The 21,789-nt window shown below is 43.8% G+C and overlaps 1 protein-coding gene across 8 annotated transcripts in view; it reads right to left on the bottom strand.

Moving 5' to 3' along the window:
* The window catches only part of ARVCF (ARVCF delta catenin family member), a 576,304-nt gene that overhangs the window by 100,421 nt on the left and 454,094 nt on the right, over window positions 1–21,789 (bottom strand). For all 8 annotated transcript variants that reach the window (XM_083149627.1, XM_083149617.1, XM_083149662.1 and 5 more), the window contains 2 exons: window positions 6,508–6,666; window positions 2,438–3,048 (listed from right to left, as the gene is read on the bottom strand). In XM_083149627.1, coding sequence (XP_083005753.1) covers window positions 2,438–3,048; window positions 6,508–6,666 — 770 coding nt within the window. The remainder of the gene's footprint in view (window positions 1–2,437; window positions 3,049–6,507; window positions 6,667–21,789) is intronic.

The raw sequence follows: 21,789 nt of genomic DNA on the forward strand, positions 1-21,789 counted from the left end.
TTTATTACTATTTTACTTTGCAATAAATGTTAAAGATTTGCCGCTCAGTGCATACACACTGAACATTTTCCCCCTGCCCGGCACCGACTGAGGGGGGAGGATGGCTTTGCATAGCGCAGAGCTATGCAAAGCCATCCTCAAAGCCGCTCATCTACTGGTATTACCAGCAGATGAGCGGCTTTCCCATCGATGTTGCGGGAGCGCACAGCAATGCTCATCGCTGGGGCATACATACTGGGCGGCTTTCAGCTCAAAGTCGCCCAGTGTGTATGGGCCTTAAGCCTAAAAAAACTCAAATAAGTAAAAACTGACTTATGTGTCTCCCACATAGAAAGGTTTCTCAAACTCATCCACAGAGTCTACCTTACCTCCGAACTCTTACATAAGATCTGTCCTGAAGCCTCGCCCTACTGCTGGAGAGGATGCGGACAGATTGGGAGCATATTACATGTATTTTGGAACTGTCCCCACATTCAGGCACTCTGGACAGCAATTTCTGATCTAATTTACAAGGTACTGGGTTATCATGTCCCCTTGATCGCATTATTTCACTATTATTACCCGCATGTATCCGATACAGAAGCTACATCCTCGGCCATATACTTATTGCCTCTAAGGCTGCTATAGCCCAGCAATGGAAAACACCAACTATCCCCTCCATTCAAGGCATAGAAGCCAAAATTCACAAACACTTTATATATGAAACAGCTCCCAGCCCATACAACCCCTTCACCTCTTATCAGAAATAAATGGGCTATAAATGGTCTTTATACAAAATTATCGACTCTACTCAGACTTCCCAAACACATAATCCCTCAATTGACCGTTTACGCTCCCCTTATTCCTCTCCATAGTTACGTAGAAATTGTATTTTAGCGACTGATAAACCGAAAGTCATCCCTCGTGATTGTGCTCATGATTTTACTGTTACCAGTTCTCTACTTGTATGACTTATATCTATATCTCATTAGTTCAGATGGTACTTGTTTCCTAGCATGGCCACAATCGCGGCCATCGGGTGTCATTTTTAGTGGTCTGCGACGCGACCGACGCCCCCGATTTTCCCATTGAAAAAAGTCAATATCGCGTCGGTCGCGTCGTATGCGGCTAAAAAAAAGGCTTAAATGGTCCAGACGCGATGCCCCCGATTTCCCCATAGGGAACAATGGTAAATGCCTCAATTTACCCGCGATGCCCCCGATTTCCCATAGGAATCAATGTTAAATGGCTCAATTTACCCAAATCATCATAGGGAACAATGGTAAATGGGCCAGAAAACCCAAAAAACACCCCTGAACAGTGAAATGTCCCCACAAAAGTAGTTGACGCCACCCCACGATCAACGCGAACCCGAAGCGTGGCGAGCGCAGCGAGCCCGCGAGGGGCGGCGGTACGCGTCCTCCGACCTTTTCATACCCCCACTATCCACGTTGGCGTGGAGTTGAGAATAGAATAGTGTGGCGAGCGCAGCGAGCCACCGAGCCCGAATCGTGGCGAGCGCAGCGCGCCCCGCGAGGGGACGCGGATACCTTCACAGGTAAACGCGTCCCTTCGCGGGCTTCACAGGTATCCGCGTGCGCTCGCCACGCTTCGGGCTCGCTGCGCTCGCCACACTATTCTATTCTCAACTCCACGCCGACGTGGATAGTGGGGGTATGAAAAGGTCGGAGGATGCGTACCGCCGCCCCTCGCGGGCTCGCTGCGCTCGCCACGCTTCGGGTTTGCGTTGATCGTGGGGTGGCGTAAACTACTTTTGGGGGGACATTTCACTGTTCAGCTGTGTTTTTTGGGTTTTCTGACCCATTTACCATTGTTCCCTATGATGACTTGGGTAAATTGAGCCATTTAACATTGATTCCTATGGGAAATCGGGGGCATCGCGGGTAAATTGAGGCATTTAACATTGTTCCCTATGGGGAAATCGCGTCGGTACCATCGCACCCGATTTTTTAGTGCATGCGATGCCCCCGATTTTTCCTCACGATGCCCACGATCATGATCGTTGTGGCCGTGCTAGGAAACAAGTACCGTTCAGACATGCTGCTGTTATGTTATACTATAGTATATAAACCTATCCAGTAATACTTTTCCCCTCTTTCCCCATTTTATTTTCCCCTCTTTCCCCATTTTATTTCTTCCCCTTATTCTTTAAATCAATGACTATGTGATTGTACCGATCTTTGATCTGCTTTATATTAAGGTTATCATGTCAAACTTTTTGGTACTTGCATAAAACCGCAATAAAAATAATAATAATAAAAAAAAAACTGACACATGGCTGTAACTTTGAAATGAAAGGTAACAAATCATTGTGAAATATAACTGGTAAGGAAAGATATAAAACAGATCTAAGCTTACAACATTATTGTAATGTAATAATGGAAATTTAAGTAAAGCGCTGTCCACAAAACAAGTAAACTTGCACAGGGTGTCTTACCGGGTCTTGTGTGGTCTGCCTGTCAAGGGCATGCCAGGAAGAACTCTTCTATTCATTGTTGAATAATCTGGATCTAATTCATAACCTTCATCATCTGCTCCAAGACTTCGGTTGTCATCCTCTAGACCATATGGCTCTGGTTGGAAACGCTCAGGTTGAGACCGGTTCAGGTCCACATTACTGCCAATTGGCACTTGTGGCTGTGCAATGGGAACATAGTTTTCCCTACGTGATGGGAGGGTGTAACTGCCATCTTCAGGGCGGTAACTATTGCCTGGAGTGTATGCGTATCGAGGGCGGTAATTAATTCCACGTGAAAGGCTTCCATAGTTGTCTGGTATTTCTCCGTAGCCTTCATGTGCCATGAAGGGCCGATATGGAGTATCATGAGGATCACCATAGGAGTCGGTGTAACTGTTGTTATAGGATCTGGTCAAAGTTGAGGAAGCTTGTGGTGTAATAAAACGCTCCCCATTTTTAATGTATCGTCTATCAATAGAATCGGTGTAGCCACTGATAGGAGAGGAAGCATCAATCACTGGCATCCCATCTGGTCCAAGCGGCACTTGACGTACAGTTCTTGTAGTCACCGTTTTTACCATCTTTGTAACCTGAAGAAGAAAATTTATATATTTTTTAAATAAAACAGTAAAAGTTTTAACCATTACAGAATCAACTAGTTCCTTGTGGTCACTGAGAAAACAATTAGTTCTGTAAACCTTAACGAAACAGGTATCAGTATGGTCAATCCAATTGTGAATGTTATAATAGCCTAGTTTTCCAACCATTAGTATATAGGGCACGGCCAACCGTATGGGAAGATAGCATGAGTTTAAGAACACAGTTAGGTAGTAATTATATCATATTTATCTACTAGTGCAAGTGTATGGGTCAAATAAGATCTTTATTAACAGATCTGATCACATTATATAAATGTTGGAACCATCATGGAAGAATCCAGTGGATGAGAGGTTTGGGTGTACTGTATGGTCCACAACATGAGCAAGCCAACACGTTGGTAGAAATGGGCTTTTGAAGATTTTAAATAATTTTCACTTTGTATATATGGTATCTTTGGTAGGAGGATACAATTATAGCATGGCACAAACCATAAATGTTAGTATAAAGGCACCACTGAAAGGAAAATAGAATTGAAGTGGAAAGCCAAAAGTTTAGCAGAGGGACAGTAGTTAAAAGTACTCAAATGTTTGAACTGTGCAACGGATTCTATATTTTTTTGTTTGCAGTAACAGTCCCAGAAGTTTGAGCGGGGATACAGACTACTATCAATACCATCTACCTATCATTCCAATATTGTTTAAAGAAGCATGCCCATAGAGTTCAAATAAACACTGTGTTCACTCAGGTGGAACCAGACCTGTACATGTACTGCTGTAAATCAACCAGAAGTGAGATGTCCAAGGTCATGTTATTTCCCCCAGCGGACTAAGTAGATTACATGCAACTTCAAAACATGTAACATTTTACCAAGCTATAGAAACTTTTACACATTTATGCCTCCAAGTCTTTACCTCCTGTTGATTCACTGTATCATATTTATTTGCATTAAGGTGCCTTTATCATACAGAATAGTTCATTTTATTTTTATTTTTTTTAGTTCAGTAATTTTTATTGATTTTTTCAATAGAACAAAACAAGCAAGCAGGCAGACATGTCCATACATAATCGTTATGCATCAAGTAGGTATTATAATACAGGATTTATAGAAACAAAAATACCCAAAGGCGCCATTCGGGTAGGTATCCAACAGATAGAAACATTCTTATCGTAGTAAAATACTGTATGCAGAATTACTTATCACGAATTTCCAACAGAATACCCATATACCGAGCAGAATGGAATATCAAAATAAAATAGTGGTATTGATGTGTCAAGCACATAACAAAACAAAAATTCCCCCTTCAAAACAAACCTCCCCATAACCCGCAAAACAAACCTACCACATAACCCCCCACCCTGTTTAACCCACCACCAACTTGAATCATACTTGGATCCCATAAAAGAAACCTACCCCTCTAACTACTATGGACTATAGGAGAAAGTTAATTAGTGGCCTTTAGCTAAAACCAAGTAAAAACTACGCCAGTAATAGTATATGGACATTTCTATGGTAGCTAATTTGTACCAAAAATCTACCTCTCCCATCCTACTCACCCATCCAACTGACCCACTTTTCACTATCTATGTTATGTATTTAATACTACACTACACTAATACTAAACTAACCTACCCCTCCCCTTCCCACTGACCCACCCAGGTAATGAAGGATATGCAAACGGATATTTAAGAGGAGCTAAAAATAAATAAAAAATGAATGGCCTTAGGAAGACTAGGACCAGCTCGCTCACATTATAAGAATATAAAAAGCCCTCAATGTCTAAAATAACTACATTGGGATTTAAAGTTCAAGCAGCATCCCAGCTAAATAACAACAGGGAGTAACAAAGTACCTCCCATCAACATCAGGATTTCCGGCTATCCCTCCGTCCCTCCCCCCACCCACTATTCTATTTAATAATTCGCAATGAAATCCAAGTTATTTTAGATCGTAATTTTCTTTTTAAATGCCCAGAAAGACATATGGACAGAAGGGGCCCTAAAACAGTGCAGTGCAACTGGTGGCTGGCAGCATGTCACAGCACAACACTATCAGTCTGCACTCATACTAACATTTCAGGGCTTCACCCTGCATAACCACAGCAACTCATGGCTTTACTAGCTGGACCCACAGCTTACAAAGTAGTCAATAGAAGCTATGGGTCATATGTAATGAAGTCTAAGTTTGACAGACTTTTTTTCTTTTTAAGTGGGCAATAGTTTACAAGGCATGATTTTTGATCATTATTGACCATTTAAAAAGACGTCAGAGCGGCCAGCATCCCGCACAGCAACCAAACACGGTCTTTATTACAGTGGCGGTCATGGGATTGTGTACTCCCAGTGCTTAGTAATTAAAGGTCTGTTATAAAATGAAGGCATAGGGGAGAGGGGGGTATTCAATTCCTTACAGGATTTTTCAACAGTCTAAAAAGCTGCCCTTTTTTTTTTTTTAAAGGTTATATTTACAGTCTACCTAATCAATTAAAAAATGCTGATTTTTGGAATGTAGAAAATGGACATAAAACATGTGAATTGGCAGCATACTCGCAGATCCACTTATTTTTGTCAAAGCTTCGTCCGTTTTCAACAGTTTTATTTTTTTGTTAGTCTTGTTTCGCCATTGCAGTTTCAACTTTTCAAGAAGTGACAATGCATTGGGGAAAAATTTACTAAAAAACATTTACAATTGAATGAATGAATGAATGAATGAATGAATGTCCGTTTTTTTTCCCGGCTAGACTTAATTGAATGCCCCCATTAATATGTGTACTTGTGCAATATTGTATGCTACGCAGCTCTCTACAGGTTACTTTCCCCATTACTGTGCACTATACCACCACCTAGGTCTAGAAAACATCAGTTCACCATCCATGAGAATGTTGTAAGTCATCCCAGACAGAATGATTGCTTTACTAGTAAAAGTAATCTAAAGGATTTTACAAAACTATTTTAGCTATAATGTACATTTAACAAATTATTCTGTAAATGCTTGAATCATGAAAAAGTCACGACATGAAAACTAAAAACAGAACATGGTCTAAGGAAATTTGTAGAATCAGATATACTCGTTTTAGATTTCAATGTGCATCAGAAAACATGCAAAACGGTCAATTCCCAGCACCGAAACCGCATGAGAATACAAGGAAGGCTGAACTCCCCTTTGTGTTTGGAATACATGAGAGGCACTTTCGTGCTCCATCTTCAGATTTAAAATTACTAGGTTGAAGATAAAGCTATGAGAGGTTGCTGAATGCAGCTTCATTACCAGCAAAGAGTAAAAGATTGCAGAGTCCAATCACTTTACTGAATAATTATCTTCCCCTGAGGAGACAACGGATGCGTGTCCAAAGTGTTGAAGAGATGTAGACAAAACTTTTGGGATCAGATATAAAAACATATCAACTTCATCAATCCACAGGGTTAGTGACTGAGCTGGACTGACGGATTACCTTGGTTTCTGTCCTCCTTGTGGTACCATCCTCTGAAGTGACAATAGACACATGAGAGGTGGGTGTTCCAGGGTCTTCTTCTACAGTGACCGTCTCTTCCAGCATCTCTGGAGGTTCCTGCATCATGGCACTTGACGTTTGGTTACTGGGACTTTGCTCCTGTAAAGAAGCCAAAATATAAGTTATTGTGAAAACAAACAAAAATAGTCTCACTTTTTTTTTTAAAGAAAAAGAGAGGAGTATATGATGCAGGAAAATTGTGATCATTATGCAAGCAATCAAGCGCAAAAAAATATTTAAGCATGGAGTATAAATAGCAATTCAGCATAGATGTACATTTCCAGAGTAACGATCTGAGTGTTTTCCTTTGAGAAATAAACATTTGCACAAGATAAATGAAAATAGCATACCCATTTAAGCAGAAGAACACACAACAAATGAACATTCAAGGGCAACATGGAGTCCTATGTGCAGAGAGCACGGATGATCCCATTGCAGTGACAATACTTAATACTTTGGGGTTTATTTTGTGGTACGCAGGTAAGCCTATGTGTTGTAATAAACACAGACCCTACTCACACCACTCCTTTTAACAGCCATGAGCAATTTTGTGCGAATTTAGGCTGAAATCAGTCCACAAGGGAGGGAGAGTCCGGGTGCTGTTGCCAACGTTGAAATGATGCCACAACAGCACATGGCACCTAATTGGATTAAACCCCAAGTCTCTATCTTCAGTTAAAACACAAAATAGGATCAAAGACATCTGATCACCGACTCTCATTCACCTATAAGGGCCCAGGTTGTATACAAACTCACTGGGCATGAACATGTAATCTTGCAAGGATAGGTCATTATATATTGTAAAATACTGGCAGAGGTTTCCAATTACTGCTGACAGAACATCAAGAGATGAAAAACTAAAATTTTGCTGATGCTTCACTGAACTTTTATCAGACTTTCCAATTATATTGCCCAATAAAATACATATTTTCTCCCTAAAACAGAGATTCAATGAAACCTGTGTGCTTTTAGCTGCCTCAGCCCACCTTCGGTGCGGCTTTCGCCTAAGGCAGGTGAAATCAGATCCCCGATAAGCCGTGTCACAATCCAGTTTACTGGACAGTTTGGATTGCATCAGGGGAGACCATTACCCGCGATCAGTGTAGTTGTATACCGACCTAGATATTATTGCAGCTGCAGCACTCCAGAATGGAAGTGTAACATAATTAAAAATGTAGTCAGTGCTATTTTTTTTGTAGGAAAATAGGTTCAGGAACTGTGGGGTAGATTTATTATAGCGGCGCTAAGAGCACCGCTATAACACTGCCTGCTTCGCCTCAGTAGCGAGGCGAAGCAGGACGGGACACCGAAAAGATCTACTAAGACCTTGTCGCCGAAGCGGGGGAGCGCTAACTCCCCCCTCCGGCGATGTCCCCTCCAGCTGACAGCGCATCAGTTAACACTGACGCGCTGTCTGCTTCTCCCCGGCCGGCTACTCACGCGAGATCCCCAGCGCAGCTCAGAGCCAGCAGCAGGGACAGCGCTGTCCCTGCTGTAGGCATAGGGCATCGCCGTCTGCAGCTGTCGAGGTTGATAGCTGCCGGCGGTGGAACGGTCAGCGATGCTGACAGTTCATAAATCAGGCAGGCGCGCACTACGAAATATCGTAGCTGTGCTATGCCTCCTGCCTCACACCGCCGCTCGGCAGGTGTCTTAGATCAGGGGAAGCGCTATCCCCTGCTTTAGCGCATGGGGATAGCGCAGATTCCCCTGATCGCCAATTAATAGATCTGCCCCTGTGGGTGGAGCAGAAGTAGGTGGTGGTGTGGGTGGAACCAACAAAGGGGTGGGACATCAATTGTTGCATAAATTGTTGCATTTTTTTAACACACAATGCCCTCAGCAGTGCTAGAGAATATATATATATATATATATATATATATATATATTTTTTTATTTATTTTACACACAATGCCCCCAGCAATGCCAGATAAACAATACTCCCCCAGCCAGTGGTGCAAGTCTAATAAAATGACTTAGCTGTACTGTGTGCCACATAGGGCATAGCCATTGAAAATGGGGGCATGATATGCATAAGCCCTCATTGCCAGATACACATTTTCCCATAGTGCCAGAATTTCCTAATAGCAGTGCAACTCACCATTGTTGTTGCTGCTGCCACCACCACCACCATCTGCTGCTGTAGTTGGAGGGAGGTAATGGGGGGGGGGGGGGATGCAGCACACGCCTCTCCTGCCCACACCCCAGTCTGTTGTCCCCATGCTGTCGGCCTCGGCCACTTCCCTTCGGAGGGGAGGAGAGCGCATTGCGTGTCTCTCCTTCTCCTCACTGTGTTCCTGGGACTGGGCCGTCTGCCAATAATATCTCACGGGCTGGCTCCAGATTGGCTGAAAGCCTGCAAGCTCCGATTGATTCACTGCCCATTATCCAATCAGGAGCCGGCCCGAGAGGTATGATTGGCTGACAGCCCAGTCACAGGGACACAGTGAGGGGAAGGAGAGATGCGCGATGAGCTCTCCTCCCCTCTGAAGGGAAGCGGCGGCGGGGTCAGCAGTGGTGGAATAGACAGACAGCAGGGCAGGCCGCAGAGGTCCCGGAACGCCGTTCATGATGACATAATTTTGCAAAAGAGCGTCAGGAACGGCATTCCGGACCAAAAATAGTCCTGAATGTAGTCATTGCAAAGAAATCCCAAAACTAATTATGTGGAGGGAAGGAGCGAATGCCCATTATCTACCCCCAGGTGTTATTTATCAGTCCAGTTACCTGCATTGCTGACTACTTATTAGTATACCTCCTAACATCTATAAAGCTTGAGCTGGGATGAACTGAAAAGGGGGCGTGGACTCTGCAAAAGGGGGGCATGGCTTTGTGCCACTGCTGCTATCATGAAATGCTTCTATGAGCTGCTGACATGTCCCCAGTCCCTGGGTCTCCTGTGAACAGATACTGTGAGCATGCACATAGCATCTATTCACCGCTGCTCTGCTAAGCATTAATATAAGAGAAATAAGTCAAACAGAAATGCCCACAGATAACAGGTAGTGATGGTATATCATGTAGTGATCAGTAAATGCCCTCCAGCAGATTTTCCTAAGTGTACCTGTTCTTCCAGAGACACTTTAGGAGGGGGAGGGGCCAGTGTGCAGGCTTCTATTGGGCCCCCTCCTCTCTGGCAATACAGTAGACTCTGGCACTGTGCAGGAGGTCTCCGGGCACATGACACCCACACCAAGTCCTCGGGAACATTGCACATGAACGAGTCATCGTAAAATGGCCATTTCACAGAGATTTTTTTCCCCCGCTGTGCAGCCAACACCAGACTGTTGGATAGGCGAGCAGGGTGTGCATATCACAGGAGCAACACACACACACACACACACACACACACACACACACACACACACTTCTTCCCAGCATCAACTTTACCCATGGGTACTAACCCTCTGCTTTTTTTATGTGATGCCTTTGTACTGTATTTAAAAAGGGGCTACACTGGTGTATATATACCAACGCTTCTAAAAATGAATAGCAGTGCGCATGTTCATAGCAACTAGATAGCCAACATTTCCAAAATTTGATAGGCAATATGGTTACTTGCTATGGACAACACAACACAAATTAACCTCTGTGGGATGATATAAGGCAAGTGTATAAGCAAATGGGGAAACTGGAAAGAAAAGCAATAGCTTTTAGAAGCCAAACAGATTGCTCCTAGTAAAATCACCACACTGTATTTTTCCAATTGTATTATAGTGCAGGTAAACTTTTAATAAACCAATGTACATTTTATCCACTTTACAACCTGCGCAATTTTACAACGGCTTTCCTGTTCTAAATGATCACTGGGAACAGACTTTAATAGCATACCATGCACAGAAGTCTGCCCTTAGGAATTCAATTGTCACTTATCGCAGTAATTTCTGTAACATTGTTTCCTTTAGGTCAATTTTTTTTTTACCAAACATGGATTGTTTACCAGAAAGAATGATCAGGTCTATAGTTTTAGCCCCAGTGCCCCAAACCTCCAAGCTAGATTCAAACACAATGGGGCCTTAAGTAAAAAAACTAGTTCTGGGTCCCATATTAATATGTATATTTACACTACAGAGAGGGAGATTGATTGGTTTAAGAGTGTGGGAGCTGCCACACTGTAGCGTAGTAAATTTGTAAAACAACGCCTCTTGAGATGGCCAGTTCAATGACCTTACCCTGGGTGTAGGAGTATGGCTGCCATGTGGCCAATTTTCCCCTGTGCCTATTTTTTCACAACAGAAATATTTCACTTTCAATGCCAGAATATGTGAATGTGTAATTAACAATCCACAAAATGTGGACTTAATATACAGGTGACCACAACGGTTTTTGCAGGATATGGAGAGAGGAAGGTGTGAAGACAGTCCCGATATGTTCCTACCTCCAATCTATATTCATGACTAGTTAAAACCTGTCAAAATGATGGCTTAAATGCCCAATCTCAGAGAGCGTTGCTATGTAACATCAGTAAGTGACCAGCTCTGGCTTAGAAAATCAACTGCTGTGATCATAAATGACATTGCACCGCAATCTTGCCCCCTCTGAGTCCCAGAATGCATCTTGTACTCTGATGTCTTGCAACGCATCCGGTTTCTTCTGAGTCCTGGCATTCTCTGAGCCACATAAAGCATCTTCTATCACAAGAGTCCTGCCCCCTCTTAGTCCCAACACTTGTTTGAATCCAACATGTCCATACTGCCATTTTCCAAGTCATGCCTCCTCTGAGCCCTCCCCCTCTCCCTCCTGGGATGGACAAGAAGTATGTTATATAAATGCAGGACAAATTTGTAAAAATGGCTGTGGCTGTCAGTGGCGTTTGCCTGTACCGGCTTCTTAATAATCCTGTCCTGTATAACCTTAGTTACCAGTTCCTTCACTACAGGGGCGTAACTAGATGTTTGAAGGCCCCAGAGCAAAAGTTTGTATGGGCCCCCTATTTAACAACTGATGGTGATAAATGTATGTAAAACATATTACTAAGACAGTAAAGATGGGCCCCCTTCAGCTCAGGGCCCCATAGCAGCTGCACCCTTTGCACCTATGGTAGTACGCCCTTGCTTCACTAGTAATAAGCATGTCAAGATTTGGGCAGCTGAAGGGCTTATTGACCTTTAACAACCCAGAGAGTAACAGTCTTGTGGCACCGACTAAGGAGCTTTAGCAGAAAAATCACTTCTTCTTGCGCTGTGAAATTGGTATTTATTGCTGGGTATGGGAAGGGAGAATATTTCTCACATTTAAATGTGATGAGCACTTACCACTATGCATCCTGATTGTAATATTCATGCATTTGAAATTCATTGCACTCCATATTCAATAGTCATTTATTCCGACATAGCAGAGCTGATTTACAGGCCAGGCTGCTTTTACTGATTAGTACCAATAAATTCCCACCTCAGTCTTCTCGCATAAGATCAGAAGATATGAGGATCTTTTAGGTGCCCATTTACTATTGCTTATCTGCGGTTAATTCCCCCAAACCACCAATTTTCAGGGGCTAGCTCCAAACATTAAGTATCTCCCTAATGTATGTAGAAGGGATCACCGCAGGAATTGCAGACCCCTGCTGCAATCCCTCCGGCTTTGGTCACATCCCCCATAGGTTTCTATGAGGGATGCAATGCTGCCCGATGTATTAACATCGGTCAGCATCGCATCGGGACCCTGGGCTACCGCTACTCAGATGGCAGTAGCATATTGTAGCCTATGGGCTACAGATTGCACTGCCAGGGGGGGCAGTGCAGTCAGCGCTAACCATTTATGTGCAGACCCCCGTCACCCGGATGAGCAGTTTGCAGTGACAAGCTCCTTGTCCCTGTATCTGCCCAGGGTTACATCCAGACAATAGGATTGCAATGTGATCATATGGTAAATGGGCTCCTTAATACATATTGGTGTATAAAGGCCCCCATACGTTAGTCTGACTTGTCCTAAGGACAAGTCGGATCAGATTGTCCCCGCAGCTCCCCGGAAGGGATCACATGCGATTAGGCACTTCATGTGCCAAGTTTTGCATGTGATAAATTGCATGCAACACCAAGGGAGCTGCAGGGGGAGGGAGCAGGGGGGGAGCGGACCCTGCCGCGGGGACCATGCAGCAGGGGGGGGGGGGGAGCGAACAGAGAGCCAGGAGGAGGGAGCGGCGCAAGGAACCAGGCAGGGAACGTACCAGCAGCGGGAGCGGAGCACTTACAAAAAAAAAAAAAAACACGTACTAATTAATGGGTCACCACTGATTAGCTAATCATGAGAGAGGTCTCAACCAATCAATGGCTTCCTATTCATTTCTGTGGGCTTTATTTTATTTTTTTTTAAGTGCTCTGCTCCCGCAGTCTTCCTCTTCCCCTGCACGGCTCCTTGGTTCCCTGTGCCGCCCTCCTCTGCTCCCTCCGCCTGGCTCTCTGGTAGCCAGCATCCCCCGCCCAGCTTCGGGCTGCACATAAGATTTAGCAAACCATGGGATGTCTAGATGTGTGATTTTGGTCGATTTCACGTCCCGATTCATCAGAATCGGGTGAAATCGTGCCCAAATCGCCTTATGAATTACATCAATTCCACAGTAAAAATAATGGTAATTTATAAAACTGCAACCCCTAGCCCTGTGGTTTTAGTACATAGGCATTGTTGTGTTATAGCAAATTAAAAGGTTCAAAATTAAAGCAAGCATGTGCTCATACGTAATGACTTAGGCCAATGGTTTGCAAGGCACCCCAAAAGTACATGTTTTATGGATATCCCTGCTTGCTCACAGATGCTGTAATCAAACTGACTGAAATAGGAAATGAGTCACCTGTGCCTAAAGCTAGGAATACATTACACAATCTGGCAAATAATTTGCCAGATCTGGCTGGCTGTCATTTGCTCTCAGCCATTACCAGATTTTAATTTCAATCAAAAAAGACACGGACATTTAAAAACGGGAAACTGGACAAAATGGTAATTCAAACAAATTGGTCAAATCAGTGTTTTAAACCATTTGTCTGAATGACAAGGGTTTTTTCCATTTTCCAGTATTTAGGAGAAAATGGTCAATTGTCATTTGCTCACATCCATTAGCAGAATGTAATTCCAACCTGCCAAATCTAGCAGATGATCTGCCAGATAATTGTTAAGTGTATGCCTAGCTTTACCATTGATGGCCTTAAAATCTGGACTGTTGAAGTGCCTTCAGGACAGCATTTGGGAGCCACAGCTGTATGTTAAACCACAATTAATTTATATGTGCATTTCATACATTAGTACACGGTCTGCCAAATTATTACAGATTTTCTCTGGACAGTCCCAGCAGTGAATAGAGGCTTTGCAATGCAGGAGTCTACAACAGGTATGTTGGGTTTTAGGGATATCCTTAGGAATTTTTTCAATCCCAGTATTTGGGATTGAAAAACGCTCAATCCCAGAATTTGTCTACTTAATAAAAACATGCCCCGGACCTGTGCCACAAACAAGCCGCCCTACACATTTACTCACATGGCCAACAGCGGTGCAGCCAGGCAAAGTGCAGTGTGGACTGGTTTGGCGGTGCAGCTGAAGGCCTGCTCAGTATGACCTCTGACCAGTGACGCTGCACAGAATCGAACAGTGGGAGATGGGAGAAGCTAGGCAGCATCTGAGCAGTGCTGCTCACACGCTGCCTGGCATTAGACTGCGCATGCACAGTCTAATCCCAAAATCCCATCAATTTTGCCACCCTAGTTTGGAGGTACAGTATGGCATATATTCAATGCCGTGGGCGAGCGGTGACTGCGAGCAGGACGTTTTGCTCGCAGTCACCGCTCACCCTGTCAGTATTCAACTGACCCCCCCTCATTCGCAAATTCCCCCTCGCTCCGTTTTTTGAGCGAGGGGAATTTGCGAATGTCCCTCCAAAAGCTGCGAGAGCCGAGGCTAATTACAGCGAGTTTGCTGCACTAGCCGCGGCTCTCGCAGTTTAGGGGAATCCTCGCAGTTCTGTGACTGCGAGGATTCCCCCGGAACGTTGCATAGTGCGAGCGGCCGGCGCGGGGGTTAAACTGCGAGGATCACTGGTTTTCTGTGATCCTCGCAGTTTAACCCCCTCGCCGGCCGCTCGCACCGGCATTGAATACTGCACTATGTGTTTGTCAGTGTTTTAAATGAGCATGGTTAATATGAAATCTATGACAAATCACCATGTTATCTTGTAATGAAAAGTGATGCACTAAACACGGAGGATACAAATAAATGCACAGAGCTAAATATTCTAACAAAAAGCAATTGTGTATGGTTTCATGTGGTACAAATGAAATTACTGCGTTTTCCCCATCATGGCCAGTATCCAATCCCCTAAAGAATTTGGAAGGAGCTTCAGTTCTCAGTAAGGGAATGTGGAGTCTCTTACACATAGCTGGAATGTAACGTAAAGTTAGCTGTTCATATTAGCATACATTTGATATGTGATTTTTGGTAATTTATAAAGGAGGAGTTCCCAGAAATGAGCCAAACAGGCAATATTTTATCACTATAATATACATGCTAGTAATGTTTAATAGGTATATTCAATGCAGGTGGCGAGCCCCTGATGGCGAGCAGTGTTGATAGCGTGTTGTCAGAGTATTCAACGCCGTCCCCTTCACTTGCCGTTTACACCTTGCTGGTTCTTTTCAGCAAGGTGGAAACAGCGAGTGCGGCCATCAAAAATGTGGGGCTCACCACAAAATGCAGCGTGCTTGTTGCATTAGCGCCAAGCCACGCCGTTTAAGGGAATCCCCGATTTTGCTGTAACATTGAATACAGCGAGCGGCTAAGGGGTTTGATGGCAAGGATGGCTTGTTTTAGTCGATCTTAGCCGGAAAAAAAACAAGCAATTCTCACCATACAAACCCCCATCGCCGGCAGCATTGAATACACCTCTAAGTGTTCAGGAAGTTGCAGGAACATTCTATGTAGTATTATTACTAGCCCTCTGATAACTGGCACCACACATGTTCAGAGTAACACAATATTTAGGTCCAGCGAAGATCACCACTTCCTAGAAATTCCATTCTCTCCCTGGAGATATGAAATTCCAAGTAAGCAAATGTTTCCAGAAAATGAATATTTTCATTAAAGGTTAAAAAGTTGTTTATGTTGAGTATTGCCCTGTAATTTGGGAGAAAAAAAAAAAACATTCTACAAAAGAGAAAGCTACTCTAACATCTGCAAGCGATACTGTATATGTGTATTTTGTGCTGCCTTGTATAGCATTTCTCAGGAATAAATAGGGTGCTGACACGGCAGTAAATGCCAGGACAATACAGTACATCTTCTAGAACAGGCTAGGCCAGGGCTGGGCAATTGCGGCCCTCCAGATGTTGATGAACTACACATCCCAGCATGCCTTGCATCAGTTTCAGCATGGCCACATAGCAAAACTAATGCAAAGCATCCTGGGATGTGTAGTTCATCAACATCTGGAGGGCAGCAATTGCCCAGCCCTGGGCTAGGCCAACCTGTGGCTATCCAGATGTGTGACACATTCCAGCATGCTTTGCCACCGTTCTAGCATTCCATAAAAGCAAAACTGTGGCATTCCATGCTTGGGCGTGTGGTGCCACAGGTTGGCCAGGCCAGTTCTGGAACATATCTTCTGTTTTGCTGTTTAGGCCCAGTGAAAGTTTCACATGTTTAATTGGGCTCAATTCAATTAGGCTAGTATCGACAAGTAAGTGCGGCTAGTGTTAGCTCTGGCCACAGCCTTATACAAAATACAGCGAGTCCGGGGTGAGATCAGGCCACAAAGAACTTGTGCCACTGGAGGTAGTGAGCAAAAAGGTATCCAAAGTTGGGCTTTTGAGAGCCCAACCACAGCACACCCAGTAGCGTGCACAGATGGTGGCACTCGTAGCTCGCATAAATAATCACAGAAGCAGTAGCTGAGGTTTCAACATTTCAACGATTTTCGTCATGAGATTCTAGCGATTGAAACGTTGAAACCATCTGATTGCTCTGTTTATCCCTGTGGGGTGCAGTGTGCACTGGGCCAAGTTGCTTATTTCTGTGAGTGCTGAGCCAGCTTCATCTGTGGACAGGCTTGTGTGCCTCTCATATGCCAGTGTAACTTTCCTAGCATAGGGCTTGTACAGGTTACAATGGTGTGGCCAATAGTGGTATATAAAAAGACACACAAAGCATAACTACAGTGTCTGTATACACTGACTGTGGGCGTCTCAGTCCAAGGTCAGGTACGTATACTTCGCTCTCTCCCCACACCCACACCCCCTCCATCAACCCTCCCTCTCTGCAGACTAACCCCACCCTCCCCATTCAGAGTCTGACCCTGACATGGACCTCCCTGCTAGTGCTGAACCTTAACCCCCACACACCACAGCATAACAGCCTTCCCCTCCCCCACCGCTAACCCCAACACCTGCCCCCCACCCCCAGCCTAACCCTTACTCCGACTAGGGCTGCCCAACATACTTAAGTTCAAAATCCCGGCAGTCGGAATTCTGGCGCCAGCACCCTAATTGAGGTCTGGATTCTGGCGCTGGTCCCCCCGTGATAATTGGGATCCTGGCATCAGTATAGTGAACACCTGCATCCTGACCAGAGGGGTACTGAATACATTTCCAGGGGGGGGGCCTTTGTAGCAGCATTAGCATAAAATAAGTTAACCAAAGCAATGGCAGCTTTCTCTGACTAATCTCAGAATCAGGCTCTATGAGAAGGAAGGATCCGCCCCCTCAACGGAACCTACCCCCATATAGGGCTGCTTTCAGAAATTTGCCTCACTGCTTTCCCATCCCAATATGCCCCAGTGCCCAGTCAAATTGCATCCAGTGATATGATCAACTGAATACTGCCTAACTCGGATCAGAGTTTCAGGGGTAGAAAAAAAATTTGCATTGCCTCCACAATATACTAATAATCAGGAGGAAACAATTTCCCTAAGCACCTTGGAATTTCTTGGCTCTTGGAGAATCCATACAATAAAAAAAAAATGATATTTTTTTAAGTTGGTGCAGTCCTCTCATTTAGTATATAGCACAGTTTCTTAATAGATTGAGATAGATTCATTTGATTTACCTATACTTTGTCATGTGTGAAAGGAAAAGTGCCTGAAACTGAGTAAGGGCAGAAAGAGAAAATTATTTGTTCGCTGCTAAAGTGGTCGATCAACATGTTAGGATAGTTTTCTCACGCTGCTGGCAAAAAGCAATTTGTATAGAGAAATTTAACAAGGACCCTCGTCTGCTCACTTTCAGTGCATATAAAACTTTTATCCTGCTCTCCAATGCAGCATGACATTCTCTCTGCTCATCCTGAATAACAATGTTTAGTTTGCAAACATTGACCCATAAATTTCAAATGAAAAGCCCTTTCTGCACTCAAGAATTAGAATGCCTCCTCCTGACAATACATCATTCTGGTCTCTTTGCAGCATAAATGATCAGCATTTATATAGAAAGGGAGAAGTGGCATGAGGTTATTGTTTATTTCTGGATCTGAGGTTTAGCAGCAGTCCATGCTTACAATTATGGTTTTTCTTTTCATACCCACACTTACAACTTGTTTTTCCCAAAGTCTTATTCAGCAAATGATAGATTAGAAGTTATGTAAAGGACTTTATTACAAATAGTTACTTGGAACATATCATGGAGATCTCAAACAACTTAAAGTGGTCTAATTATATGTACAGTTTTCCTTGCTAATTTAAGCACAAACATACCCTAATTTACAGTAAGGGCTTTCATTTTACCACAGAGCTCCGTACAATCAGACAGCCTCATTCTTATTTTTCTCTTCTATAAATGACCAACCTAACCTTCAGCCTCATCAGTGACCTGGCCACTGTGCTGTTGTATACAAGATCTGAACATTTGTACATCTGCTGTACAAAGCCTGGTACTTGTTTAGTTTCACGGCGGCAGCGTCTCAGTCGCAGCAGCATCTGTGTCACCATGCGGGGCTCGCTTCGCTCGCCCACGCTACGGCCTCGGTGGCTAACTACACTATCTAAAATCAACTCCATGCCAACGTGTATAGTCGGGGTATGAACTATTCACGTTGCCATGGACTTTGTTTTAGAAAGTTTGCAGAGCGCCAAACCCGGAAGTAGCGGGCGGCCATGCTGCCGCTCTGAAACTAAACAAGTACCCAAAGCCTTTTAAAAGGTGCATACACACAGAAATATTTAACAAAAGATCCAATCTCTATAACAATTTCCTCAGAACTCCTGGACAAATGATTTGGTGTCAAATAGTGAATGATTGATCTTTAACGATGGTGGAGGGGAGTGGGAGCCAGTCAATCAGCTTTACCAAATCGTTCATGGTGGACACACATGAAACGATTAGAATACATTGCAAAAGATAGGTTTCTACATGCATGAAAGACCATAGACCTCTATCAACGACCAGCATATACGCGCATTGGCATCGATATCGTTTATACACACATGGAACAATTTAAGCAATTGGTAATTTCGATTGGTTGGAATGCCCAGATCTTTTGCCAAATCTATCCATGTGTATGCACCTTTATAGAGGTAGAAACTGCACAGCCTCAAGGTGTGGTATTAAAAGCTGGCACTCAGGATGTCAACATCAGAATATGGGCATGTTCTGAAAAAGCAGTCAACAATTGTAATTTTTACAAGAACATAATGTCAACATCGTCATAACGTGAATATTGTGTATGCCCACAATCAGCATGTCAGTCATGTGGTTTCCCAAGGGGTGTTAAGTAACCCTAACAACAGCTTTACCTTAGTTGGCATTGTGGCTGTAGATTGACAGTGTTCGCATCAAGTTATAAAATCGACCTGTGCATTTAAACATGGTCCGTGTTCACAAACTCAATGCCAACATTCATACCATGGTTTGAATTTTGTCACATGCAAACCAGGATATTATACAAATACTGACTGGACCAATGGTAACAATCACTGGCTTAATGGTATAAAACCATTCCAATTTACCTCTGGATAGAGCTATACAGGCGGCCATACAGTATATGGGGGGGGGGGTGTTCTAAAATCCGAACCCCAGCTCCACCCCCCTTCGCCGCCCATTGCACTCATAATTATCACATATGCGCTAATATATGCGATAATTATGGCAAAGGACAGTTCTTGCGTTAAGAGCCGTCCTTTGCAGTGAGAGTCAGCGGGTCCCATGGGGACACGGCGGCTCTCCCATCCCTCCCTTACCCAGCGCTGCTGCGCCGGGTTCTCCTCCTTCCTGCACCCGGAAGAAGAGGATCATAGTGCAGGGGAGGAGGAGGTCACAGGTCCAAGCAGCACAGCTCTGTGCTGCCCGGACACAGGTGAGGGGGAAGGGGTCGGTGTGGGGCGGCGGTGGGTCGCGTTAGAAGCCCATAGGCTTCTATGGGGCATCGCCAGCTTTTGCTGGCGATGCCCCCCGTCACGTTAACCTGGCAGGGGGATGCTTAGAGCATCCCAAAATGTGTTTTTTTTTTACCGCATTTTTAGTTTAGAGAATCTCCCCCATTGTGTTTAGCAGAAGTTTGCAAGAATTGAGTCTGCCAACCTTTTGGAGAGCTGCCCTTTCAAACTACATTTGAAAAGGTAAAGATGATATTTTGTACATCAACTCCCACATTTTAGCCTTTTACTTCCCAGATACAGCTTCTCTAGCACATCATGTCTTACAGGAACTAGTGTTTATCTAGGACTCTGCCTCTTGTTATTGCTATTGATTTACAGAGTTCTTAAACAAGTGAATTCACCCCCTGCAAAATAACCCCTGTACTAAATCATAATTTCCGGATACCTGTACATTAATTGAAAGCCATCAGGTCTATACACACTGGGTGTTTTTGCCCAGGTAATACCAGCAGACGAGCGGCCTAGCCTATGATGCGGGATGACGCATCACCGCTTATCGCGGTTCCTTACATAATGGGTGGCTTTCGAGCTGAAAGCAGCTCAGACGAGTAAACGAAGTTGCTTTCAGCTCAAAGTCACCCAGTGTTTATGGGCCTTTACAGCCCCCTGAGTTCATTAATACTTAAATCCCCAAGAATTGTTGAAAATAAATGGAAGGGTCATATGTCCTAGTCATATGTGACAGCAGATACTGCTGTAGAGAGAATGTATTACAGAGAGAGTACAATTCACTGGGAAAGGGTTTTGTACAGCAAGGGCATACGCAGGATTTTTGAAGTCAGGGGGTCCCAAATGTTTGCTTTTAGAGCTATTTTGGTCATCCCATGATGGGTGCATAATTGGCATGTAACAAGCTCTAGTCCGCTCGAGCAAAGTGCAGTTTATGTAATACAGTACTACAGACATATTGCAGGCCCAATAATCATGGCAAGTCACTTTCCAGATTCTGTCTAGGTTCAATGATTGAGCACCAAAATGTATGCTCATATCATGTATATAAAACATGGCAAGTAATGATAAATTACATAAGTCGAGATATTGTGTTGGCAGTAAACACTGGACAAAAAGAAGACAGTTTATATAACGGTTCTACGCTATACTATAGTTACAAGGTAGGAGCCGAAAACCGAACAATGTCCTGCATGCTCAACAGATTTATACATATGTACAAAACATGGGAAAACGCATGACTCTTGCTCATTACAATGATGCGTTTGTAGCACTTACCCTATGGAAATAGGATGTAAAAGCACAGTATTCTGAAGTATACAAAGCACATTAAATGGTTTATTGAAGAATACACTGATGGGGAACATGTATCCTCTACAGCAATGGTTCCTAAACTGGGTGCAGTACACCTTGAGTTCCTCAGGGCACTTGTAGGGGTGCCCCGAGTTGGTATTCCAGGGCCAATTCAAAATTGTTCATGTTCAATAAAATAGGTAAAACCAGTGCTTGTGGCTTCAAGTCATACAATAGGATGGATGGAAAGGCGCTCGAGTTTGAAGTAGGAACTCAAATATTTTTTTTAAAGGGAACATCACTTAAAAGGTAAAACCATGCCTTAAAAATGAAACCCCTTTTAGAAAGAACGGCCAACGGACTCTGTCGGCATTACATCCAGCACAATATGTGGGCCAAATGCAATAATGACTCAGAGTTTTAGGTGTTATTACCAAAATCAAACAATGTATGTATACCATAAGTGCGTATATTCTGTTCTAAAGTTACATTAAGAAAAAGTCTTCGGCAAGTATTCAATGCCGGTGCGAGCGGCCGGCGAGGGGGTTAAACTGCGAGGATCACAGAAAACCAGTGATCCTCGCAGTTTAACCCCTGCGCCGGCCGCTCGCACTATGCAACGTTCCGGGGGAATC

This window comes from Crinia signifera, chromosome 1, assembly GCF_055691185.1.
Source record: "Crinia signifera chromosome 1, ASM5569118v1, whole genome shotgun sequence".
Lineage (NCBI taxonomy): Eukaryota > Metazoa > Chordata > Amphibia > Anura > Myobatrachidae > Crinia > Crinia signifera.